The 12,018-nt window shown below is 39.2% G+C and overlaps 1 protein-coding gene across 1 annotated transcript in view; it reads right to left on the bottom strand.

The window, feature by feature from the left end:
• Positions 1 to 424: 424 nt before the first annotated feature.
• The window catches only part of PALM3 (paralemmin 3), a 45,138-nt gene continuing 33,544 nt past the window's right edge, over positions 425 to 12,018 (bottom strand). Inside the window, exons 5-6 of the mRNA XM_063449608.1 lie at positions 9,867 to 9,933; positions 425 to 2,345 (exon numbers count right to left, since the gene is read on the bottom strand). Of these exons, the coding sequence (XP_063305678.1) occupies positions 834 to 2,345; positions 9,867 to 9,933 (1,579 nt within the window). The 3' untranslated portion in view covers positions 425 to 833. The remainder of the gene's footprint in view (positions 2,346 to 9,866; positions 9,934 to 12,018) is intronic.

Below are 12,018 nucleotides of genomic sequence, written 5' to 3'. Positions count from 1 at the left end.
TTTAATAAGATTTTTTTTTTTTGTAAATTAATTTTAAAGATTTAACAAATGGCATAATGATTCCATTCAGACAAGGCAATGCCATGACAAATAGTACAAATGAAGGGGTGAAATAAAAGCATGGCTTCATTTCTCCCCCTCCTCTGTGTGCTACCCTCTATGGTGCCTGCCAGGTGCAAAGTAAAGAGTTTATAACAATGAATGACAGGAAGCTAAGATGGCAGCGCCCATTTGCAGGATAAATAGGTGTAGATTTTAAATGTTATTTCAATTGTTAAATATACAAGTAAGTAAACGTCATGCTGAAAATCCTGGGAAGTGACAGTGTCCCTTTAAAAAAAAACAGTTTATCGTGTTATTTGGTCACTGTGCAAAAGCAATAATTTTAAAATAAAAGAAAATAAAACTTTGATATAAAGCAAAATTAGGGAAATACTCTTACATTTTATTATGAATATTTCATGATCGCTATAATTAATAACATTTTAAATTGTTATCTACTACCCATTGTGTGCATTAAAATAAAAAGCTAACCATAAAAGGAAATAATATAATAATATATATTTCTATAAAGCAAAATTCATACCAGTGCTTATTGCTCATTTCACCAGCTTCACAAGTCAGTCTCCAGGGTACGGCATTTTTTAAAAGCAAGAATAATATTAGTTGGATCTAAAAATAAATGCTTCACCCTTTGCCTTTTAACATACAGTTTGATGCAGAGTGTCGTAACCGCCCCATATACACACTGTTTATTCTATATTATAATGTACATTATTTGTTTTCTCCACTTGTTTGTTCCTGGTCTTGTTAAATCAGGAACAATAGAGATCTCACATGACGACACAGCATTGGCATGTTTTTTCCTTTACCCGAGCCTTCTCCTTTCGTGATTCCGCTGTGTTGGAACTGGCATTTAGCTTCTCATCTTTCTTCAGTAATGGCTCAACTTCAAGAGGATATATTGCAGCACTGGAAACCTGCTGACTATTCGAGATATACTGGCCCGGGCCTGAATCAGAGGTATTGTACGCAACTACAACAACGTCATGGGAAATATGAGCTTGTGTCTCATGAACTAGGTTTTTAGACTGGAGTACAGTGCTTGGTTTCTGATCTTCAGAAAATGGAAAATATTCCTCATTTTGGTCTTCACAAGGTGGTGATATTTTCTGGCTTTGATCTTGGTCTGGCAGTGTTAAATCCTGAATTTGGGCATGATCATGAGATAACAGTTCTGTTATCTGTCCCTGATTTTGGTCTTGTGCTGTTAATATAAGTTCTTGGTTTTGGTCTTGGGTCACTGGAATGTGCTCAATGTTTTGGTCATTGGTTAGAACTAAGGTTGGGGTAATTGAAGCTGGTTCTTGGCTTTGGTCTTGGGTCAGTAATTTGTAGTCTTGGTCCTGGGTCGTTAGAGCAGGATTCAAATTTTGGTCTTTGGTAGATGAAGCGCACTCTTGGTTTCGGTCTTGCGTCTCTGATACTGGATCTAGGTAATGATCTTGTGAGGATGATTTGAGTTCTTGGTTTTGGTTTTCATTTGGTGACTGAATAACCAGGTTTTGGTCTTGGATAAATGCATGAAGATCTGCATTTTGGTCTTTGGTCTTTGTTGTGTCATCGTGCTTTTGGTCTAGGTTCACAGACATAAACTCCTGGTTTTGGTCAATCTCCTGATTGTTATCTGATGGAACTGATTCTTCAACATGGTCGCTGATAGTTGATGCTGATTTGTCATTTTGGTCCTGGGACTTGTATTCGGTTGTTACTATATCCACATCACTAATTTCTGAAGGCACTGCAATGGGTTTATGATCCAGTGTCTGGTCTCCACTCATTATTCCAGATTCTTGGCTTTGTGCTAATAATTTGGGCGATGGATTGTGCATTTCATCCACCTCTTCAGTGTTGGACAACGCTGAGTGTATGATGTCTCCTGGATTAAAGTGTTTTTCACTCTGATTTTGAAGTTCTTGGTTTTTGTCTGGAAGTCTCTCTTTCTGATTGTCAATGGCCTGCTCTTGAAATCCAACGTTTTTGTCCATTTGTCCAAAGTTATGATGTTTCTGGCCCTCAACCGGATCTTCTTGATTTTGGTCTAGAATTTTCACATTCTGTTTTTCATATATTTCAGACTGCTTGTCATCATTATGTACATCATGATTTTGGGTTTTTTCTGGAGCTCTGTTTGCTCTCAGAGCAGGAATGGGGCGTCCTGAGGCACTTTTATTCTCAATGTGGACGTTCAATAGGGAACTGTCATCTTTGTGGTCTTCAGTAGATTTTGAAATATTCTGGTCTTGATCGCCATTCACAAGATGTGTTTCTGGAGTAGGAGTAACCTAAAAGAAAATCAGAGTTTCATCTGTTACTATTGACACAATCGTTATTTTCACATATGCTTCAAACCTTAAACGTGGCAACCAATGTCATGTTTTTTTTAAACCAACGTATTACAGTTATACAAAAACACACATAAAATGCACACATCAAAGGTTTCTCGATTACCATCCTCCCCCTAACTCCAACACAGTAACACACACAAAGTTTCACAAAGAAGAATGACGTTACAATCTGTAAAAGATGATTGGTCAGTGAAATTCTTCAACACCAGACCAGTGACATAATGCTCAAGACAATGTGCTGCAGCAACTAAAGAAAGTTAATATAAACAAAGCTCCAGGGCCTGACGGTATCCATCCACGTGTACTTAAGGAACTAAGTGTAGAAATAAGTGAACCTCTGTTTTTAATCTTTCAAGATTCTTTTCTTTCAGGAAGTGTTCCGGAGGATTGGAGGAAGGCAGATGTGGTTCCTATATTCAAAAAGGGTTCAAAATCCTTGCCTGGAAATTATAGACCTGTGAGCTTAACTTCTGTGGCTGGTAAAATATTTGAAAGGTTATTAAGGGATAATATTCAAGAATTCCTTGAGAAGAATATGGTTATCAGCAAAAATCAGCACGGTTTTATGAAGCACAGGTCATGTCAAACTAACTTGATTGCGTTCTACGAAGAAGTAAGTAGAAGTATAGATCAGGGTGTTGCAGTGGATGTGATCTATTTGGATTTTGCCAAGGCATTTGATACAGTTCCACACAAAAGATTAGTGTTCAAACTCAAGGAAATCGGTCTCGATGAAAATGCTTGTTCTTGGGTAGAACATTGGCTTAAAAACAGAATACAAAGAGTTGTCGTTAATGGTAAATTTTCAAGCTGGACAGAGGTGGCAAGTGGTGTCCCTCAGGGGTCTGTTCTGGGACCCCTTCTATTTAACATTTTTATAAATGATCTTGAAGACAGCATTGAAAGTCATGTTTCAGTGTTTGCAGATGACACAAAACTTTGTAAAATAATACAATGTGAGCAAGATATTACTTTGCTGCAGAAGGATTTAGATAGACTGGAGGACTGGGCACTCAAATGGCAGATGAAATTTAATGTTGAAAAATGCAAAGTTATGCACTTCGGCGTAAAGAATACACAAGCAACGTATACCCTTAATGGAAGCGAATTAGGGATAACAACACTCGAAAAGGACTTGGGAATTGTTATAGACAACAAACTATGCAACAATGTGCAATGTCAATCAGCAGTGGCCAAGGCCAGTAAGGTATTGTCATGCATGAAAAAGGGCATTCATTCTCGGGACGAGAATATCATTTTGCCTCTCTATAAATCACTGGTAAGACCACATATTGAATATGCTGTGCAATTTTGGGCACCTGTTCTAAAGAAGGATATCATGGCACTAGAAAAAGTGCAGAGGCGGGCTACAAAATTAATAAAAGGAATGGAACATATCAGCTATGAAGAAAGGTTAACAAATTTAAACCTATTTAGTTTAGAAAAACGTCGCCTGAGAGGGGATATGATAACATTATACAAATATATTCGGGGCCAATACAAACCATTGTGTGGAAATCTATTCACAAACCGGACTTTACATAGGACACGAGGCCATGCGTTTAGACTGGAAGAAAGAAGATTTCGTCTAAGGCAAAGGAAAGGTTTTTTTACTGTAAGAACAATCAGGATGTGGAATTCTCTGCCTGAAGAAGTGGTTTTATCAGAGTCCATACAGATGTTCAAACAGCTACTAGATGCATACTTGCAAAGACAGAATATTCAAGGATATAATCTTTCAATGTAGGGTAATAACTGCTTGATTCAAGGATAAATCTGACTGCCATTCTGGGGTCAAGAAGGAATTTTTTGTCCTAGCTTGTTGCAAAATTGTGCTTCAAACTGGGGTTTTGTTTTTTTTTGTTTTTTTTTTGGATCAACAGCAAAAAACAGGTGTGAGGAAGGCTGAACTTGATGGACGCAAGTCTCTTTTCAGCTATCTAACTATGTAACTATGTAACTATCTCCTGAAACAAGTGTACATCATGTAATGAGCACTCTTCGAACATAACTTTTCAGCTGCCAATGCATCAGAGTGGGGAGAGGACATTGATATGAAAACAATTTTTACTTCTTTATTCAGGAATTTCAGGTAAGGTAAGGTTTTACAATCTGTTTGAAAGCTTTTATTGGTTGCATTTTCTGTACGCAGTTAAACATCTATTTTGTGAAATCCACAAATGAGTGCAGGTAAGCATCAACCGAAAATTGAAGATTACAACTCAAGGACTCGACCAATGAGAAGCAGAGCGCTATCAAAAATATCTGGGAATAAGCTGGTTCCTCAGACTTGCCAATTAGTCATCTTCTGTATGTACTTACACAACCTTTAACCCCTGCAGGACACAATTTGCATTTTTTTTTTGTCATTGTGACTATCCCGATATGCCATCTATCCTGAAGAGCTAATATTTTTCCCCCGGTTATTTTAAAAAAGCAACAACGTTATTCCCTAAAGAAAAATTAACAGAACTGGATACAAAGCTCACTCTTTCCAATTCAGCTATTTTGGCCTTAAATTGGAAATTCACTTTGAATAACCCTGTTTGTTAAAGAAAAACTATAGTGTTAGGAAAACAAAGTTGATTTCCTGGCACAATAGCTCCCTATAGTGCCCCCCCCCCCCCCCACCCCCCATCCTGTGGGGGGTGCTGGCTCGAGGTCTGCCTTTGCTCATCCCCTAATGCACATGCGCGGCAATGGCCACGCTCGCATTAGAACAGCCCCATAGGAAAGCATTATAAAATGCTTTTCTATGAGGTTTTGGGCGACGCTGGATGTCCTTATGCATAGCGTGAGGACGTCCAGCGTCAGATAAGCAACCAAAAGTCGCCAAACGACCTTGAAGTCCCTCTAGTGGCTGGCTGGTAGACAGTCACTAGAGGTGGAGTTAACTCATAAAGGTAAGTATTGCAGTTAATTGAAACTGCAATAATTACCTTTCCAGGGTTAAGGGTCCTGGGAATATGCACCCTGGCCACTTTATTGAGTTGAAGTGGTCTGGGTGCCTAGAGTGACCCTTTAACTTTTAATTATTTATGTTAACTTTGAATAACCCTGTAATCTTATGTCAAATACCTTGCGTCAAATACCTCCTATCTCCTATCTGGGCTTTTAATGTCATGTTGCTTCTCATACTGTTTGGATTCAAAATTTACATATAATTCCACTATATTTCCACTTCAGCTACTCTCGCCTTAAAATTGACTTCTCAACAATTCTCACGTTAGGGATTAACCTTGTCAAGTGACCGGCTATTTCTAGTGTTCCTGAAATAATATTCACCGGCAAGGTTAGTCAGAATCTTGTAATAACTATTGAAACTTAACTACTTCATAACAGGAGTTAGCCAAATCCCTTCATGTAATGACAGCCCTGTCACGACAAGGATCATTTTTCAACCTACGTGACCTCGGTGGAAATACTTCTGTGAAATATTAAGTCAGTTATTCAACAGGTCAACATTAACAATAGCCTTCCCACAGGCAAAGAGAAATTGGTTATGTATTAAATGGTAGTTTTAACTCTATCCTCCCTCTTCTTTGTAAAACAGAGGCTGATCAGATGGAATCTTATCTTTTATTTGCATTTTTCCGAATAGATTTGCAAGTAATGTTACCAACGCATTTTACTACACGCAACAGCGAGTGTGATGTATATTGTCCATTCAGAGTTAATTGCACTGAACAAAGACACTGTACATCAAGTTAAGTCATTAGCATTTTCTGTTTGCTTTACTAATTACCCTGGATTTATGGCAAATTTGATACCAAAATAGCCAAAATCCATTTGCATATACTTGTTCTTTTGGATCAATAACAGCAATGGCAACATCAATATTGCTAATTGTGCCCCCAAATAAGGTAAAGTTCATTTTTCAAATCTCTTCCCTTCTTCTTTGATATTTGCTGCTTTTTCAAGATATCAGTTGTAGATGCACTAAAAGGAACGAATCCTGCTCTCTGACAGATTCGGAATCCTTCGCCCATGTGAATTCTATTAAAGCACTTCCCGGAGTAAGGAGTGCAGCGGAGTCAAGTACGAAACACACATAAATCCACAGTGCTTTACTTTGCAGGATGAAGTTATCGCCCCATGATGCTCCAGTATTGCACATATATGCTCCAGTATTCCTCCAAAATGCCAACAATTTGCACCAACCTGTTCAAATGGTCTTATAAGTGATTTGTGAAATATATCAATTCTTTATTTTTGGAAGCGCAATGACAGGCATTTAACAAGAAGTATAATCACAAGTATATGCTGAAAAGGTCAAGATGTTGTGCGCTTTTTTTTTTGTATGGTGTACAAGTAAGATTATACATGCAGAAAAAACAAATGTCGCTGAGTAGTCGATTTAAACAAGATAAAACGTTTCTAACTATGTGTTGCGCTTCACGGGTTGAGGGTATATGTCTAGCTTAAGCAGTACGGTAGTATAAATGCTGAGATGCTATGAATAAATCTTTGCTTATCATGCGTGAACGCCCCAGGACCCCCACCGCAGGTGGTTAACTACCAGCACCCCAACTGATGTTTAATGCGTTTCACATGTAATAAGGCTGAAGGTACTACTAGAAAATGTGACCACATAGAGTCCATGTTTATGGAGGCAGAATGCTGGAGAGTTCCCATTTGGCATAATGTTTGCCTCATCCAATATCCTCCAACTGTTAGGACCATCTTGTTGCGATTTAGCCGTCAATCGACGGGGTGCCACAATGGACGTGCTGCGGGTCAGATCCAGGAGAGGAAGCGTTGCTGTGCACCGGTTGCCTGCAACCTGGAGCAACCTGAAGGTATATCTGCTGGGTCCGGTTAGTGTGAGCTGGATCAAAGCTGTTTGCGGATGCTCACCTCCTCCCCGGCATCCATTTCGCGTGTTGCCCCGGGCTTTTCGGGAACATTAGTCGGGCTGGTGGCGATGCGCTCTGCATGTATTTAGGGCCCACCTGGGATTTGCGGTAGTTGCATCCCTCAAAGTGTAGCACCTAGCAGTTTCCTCGGTGCGAGTTGGTGAGTGTGTGGCTGCCGCCATTTTAGACGTGGCTTGCGGCCTGGGCTGTGGGTTGGCAGTTCTGTGGGGTCCCATGATCTCCTAACGCGGTAGCGGCCACAGGGCGTGGGCCGGGATCACCCCCGCCGGCCCAAAGGGGGGAGGGGGGAGGGGGGAAGGGGCTGGTACATACGGTTAGGTGAGTCCAGCTTTATACCACTGTGCAGGATAGGTAGGCCTCATCCAGTGAGAACAGTGTGTATCTCCCCGAGGGACTAAAACAGTTGCCGCTAGCCTCTCCTGAGGCCCGGAGCTCCAATGGGTGTAAGTCCATAACTTTTGGTCGTCAGGCGTGTTCAGGAGTTACTCTTTTAGGCTTAAAAAGTCAGAAAGTCGTTGGAGCTGTTGTTTCGTGCGACCATGCAGCATGACAGTCAGGCCCCGCCCCAGAAGCAAATAATGTTTAACTTATTTATTACCTTATGGATTAAAGCTTCTAATTGCCATTGTTAAGACATTTCTTTTTCTATATAATGTACCTTCAACTGTCTGTAGAGAATTAGCCTTCTGATTAAACTGTATTATCTCAACTAAAATGATATTTGAAAACTCTGAAACATAGTTTTCAAAGCATTTGGCAAAATCTTTCATTAATGCCTTTAATAAACGGCAAACCATGAGAAAAGTGGACCCTGGCCAGTCTCGTCTTACCAACGCTGTTTGTTTTGTAAATGTTCCACTGAAAACAACTCTATGCACTCTATCTTTTAGCCACTTTTCAATCAAAGCACAAATATCTAAACCTTTGCACAAATCCTTTTCAGCTGCTTTTTTCCCCCAATTTGTACATTTGTTTTCTATGTGGTAAAAAAGCAAGTACTTTTGAAAAATCTAAATATGTAAAATCTACAAAATCTACAGCAAAACCCTGATCTATGGTTTTACTCACATGTCATAGAACACTATTACATAAGTTTATTTGACATCATCTATCCTTCATAAAACATATTGACACCCAGTAATTATAGGGTTGTTTAAAATGTATTGATGAATTTTACTCTTTAACATTCCTTACTGTAATTCCTCTGCCAAAGTAAAGCCCACCGTTCTATAACATACAGTGGCCATCAAACAGGTGTCACCAGATATTTCATATGGAATGCATAGAGTGCATCTTGCACTTTCACAAAATATGAATCAGGGCTTTCTAAGCAAGGAACCAAATAGTTAACACTGTGTATTATGGAGGTAAGTAGGATCCTTAAATCCAAGGACTAATGTGTGACACACGGACTTTAAAGGTTGTTGACACATTAGTAAATTAGGAACTTGTTGAGCCTTTATTCCAGCAAAATAGAATGACAGAAACCTTAGGGCATCAATTAGTGGCGGACAGAATTAGCTGAAGATTACCGTGCGTCATAGCTTCAAAGTTGACAAATCGTACATTATGAGAATTTATATGGTAATAGCTTGTGAATTACATGTCTGTCTGTTTCACTGGGTATACGTACAGCAAACCCTGTATTTTTATGATATCATTAGGCTGAGGCCAGCCCATGGCTTAGTCTTACTGTTACTACGGGAAATATAACACAAGGAGTAAATTGAATGTCATGTAATTCAGGATATAGTGCGTGCCTCTACATATTGGCATTTACCAACTGATGCCATAGAGAAAGCCCAACTAGTCCTGAAACCCTCAATGCGTGGTACAAGCTGGTACGCGCCACTAACCAGCGCAATGCAGAAAAATCCTTAGGGAACGATTTAGCGGCTGTCAATAGATTGAGCACTGAGTGGCCCAACATGATATCACGTATCAAAACATAATCAGGATCCATACTACCATAAGGGGCCTATGATTGGTCACTCTTTGACAAGATCAGTTTGGAGCACTCTTCAACAAAACCTGGGTAGAGGCCAACCATAAAATGGAGAAAAAGTAAATAAAAAAACAATCAAACCAAAACCAAGTCGGCTCCAGGAGCCAGAAGAGGAGAGAGACGTCATCTTTTTATGGTCTGTGCAGTGTTACATTCAGCTGTCTGAACGTTCTATAAGTCCATTATTAAATATAAAAAAGTACATTACATTTGCGCATTATACAGCTTTTTAATACACACAGGGTTATTCACTATAACGAGAATATAGTCAAAGTGAATTTAAAATGTAAGGCCAAAACAGTCAAACTGGAAGAATTCTCCAAGCCAGCTATGCCTCCAGTTGGCTACTTTGGCCTTAAATCTGAAATTCACTTTGACTCCCTGGCTCTAGTTTTCACTTTAGTGAATATCTTATGCTTTCAATATTCTTGACACTCAAGGCGTTTAACCCCTTAAGGACACATGACATGTGTGACACGTCATGATTCCCTTTTATTCCAGAAGTTTGGTCCTTAAGGGATTAAATCCCTCTGCGATCTGTAATGGAGCAAATAATAAACAGATAGCTATAGCTACCTTAGTGCTTTCCGTTTTGATGTCTTTTATTCCAGGGTTTTCCAAATGGAACAAGCGAGACTGGAGGCTGAAAAGAAGAATTAATGTGTGAGAAGAATACTCACTAATATGTTAATTTATACTAATTTAACCATTATATCACATATACACTCCAGCAACAACATGATGCACACTCATTTCCAAAATCTTCAGTATGATCCTACTGCCAAAGGGGTCACCGAGGTACTAACGCGCTCTTTGGCAATATGACAGACGGGGGTCTACAGAGAGGCTTTCGGAGTGTGCAGCAACTAGTCATAGTCCTAACATTTAACATGAATGGAAATAAAGACACAAGAGAGGCATTTAGAGAGTACAGCAACTAGTCATAGAAACATAAAAACATAGAATGTGACGGCAGATAAGAACCATTCGGCCCATCTAGTCTGCCCAATTTTCTAAATACTTTCATTAGTCCCTGGCATTATCTTATAGTTAGGATAGCCTTATGCCGATCCCACGCATGCTTAAACTCCTTTACTGTGTTAACCTCTACCATTTCAGCTGGAAGGCTATTCCATGCATCCACTACCCTCTCAGTAAAGTAAAACTTCCGGATATTATTTTTAAACCTTTGCCCCTCTAATTTAAGACTATGTCCTCTTGTTGTGGTAGTTTTTCTTCTTTTAAATATAGTCTCCTCCTTTACTGTGTTGATTCCCTTTATGTATTTAAATGTTTCTATCATATCCCCCCTGTCTCGTCTTTCCTCCAAGCTATACATGTTAAGATCCTTTAACCTTTCCTGGTAAGTTTTATCTTGCAATCCATGAACCAGTTTAGTAGCCCTTCTCTGAACTCTGACTAAGGTATCAATATCCTTCTGGAGATACGGTCTCCAGTACTGCGTACAATACTCCAAGTGAGGTCTCACCAGTGTCTTGTACAATGGCATGAGCACTTCCTTTTTTCTACTGCTAATACCTCTCCCTATACAACCAAGCATTCTGCTAGCATTTCCTGCTGCTCTATTACATTGTCTGCCTACCTTCAAGTCATCAGAAATAATCACCCCTAAATCCCTTTCCTCAGATGTTGAGGTTAGAACTCTATCAAATATTCTGTACTCTGCCCTTGGGTTTTTACGTCCAAGATGCATTATCTTGCACTTATCCACATTAAATGTTAGTTGCCACAACTCTGACCATTTTTCTAGTTTACCTAAATCATTTGCCATTTGGCTTATTCCTCCTGGAACATCAACCCTGTTAAATATCTTAGTATCATCAGCAAAAATACACACCTTACCATCAAGACCTTCTGCAATATCACTAATAAAAATATTAAAGAGAAGTACAGATCCCTGAGGTACCCCACTGGTGACAAGCCCAAGCTTTTAATATACTCCATTGACTACAACCCTCTGTTGCCTGTCACTCAGCCACTGCCTTACCCATTCAACAATATTGGAATCCAAACTTAAAGATTACAGTTTATTGATAAGCCTTCTATGTGCAACAGTGTCAAAAGCCTTACTGAAATCTAGGTAAGCAATGTCTACTGCACCACCCTGATCTATAATTTTAGTTACCCAATCAAAAAATTCTATAAGATTAGTTTGGCATGATCTCCCTGCAGTAAACCCATATTGTCTCTGATCTTGAAATCCATGTGTTTGTAGATGTTCAACAATCCTATCCTTTAACATGGTTTCCATCACTTTCCCCACTACTGAAGTAAGGCTTACTGGCCTATAGTTGCCCGACTCATCCCTATTACCTTTCTTGTGAATGGGCACAACATTCCCTAACTTCCAATCTTCTGGGACTACTCCTGTTATCAATGATTGGTTAAAAAAATCTGTTAATGGTTTTAGTACACCACTAAGCTCTTTTAATAGCTTTGGGTGTATTCCATCAGGTCCCATTGACTTATTTGTGTTTACTTTTGACAGTCGAAACAGAACCTCTTCCTCTGTAAACTCACGTGTAATCTCACTCATCTGTAAATACCGAACAAAAATATTCATTGAGGCAGTCAGCTACACCTTTATCCTCTTCCACATACCTTCCTTCTTTTGTTTTTAATCTAACTAATCCTTGTTTTACTTTTCTTTTCTCATTTATGTATCTAAAAAAAAGTTTTGTCCCCCTTTTTTTACTGACTGTGCTAT

Source organism: Pelobates fuscus, chromosome 3 (genome assembly GCF_036172605.1).
Source record: "Pelobates fuscus isolate aPelFus1 chromosome 3, aPelFus1.pri, whole genome shotgun sequence".
Classification (NCBI taxonomy): domain Eukaryota; kingdom Metazoa; phylum Chordata; class Amphibia; order Anura; family Pelobatidae; genus Pelobates; species Pelobates fuscus.
The sequence above is the reverse complement of the archived record's forward strand: the minus strand, read 5'-3'. Positions and strand labels throughout refer to the sequence as shown.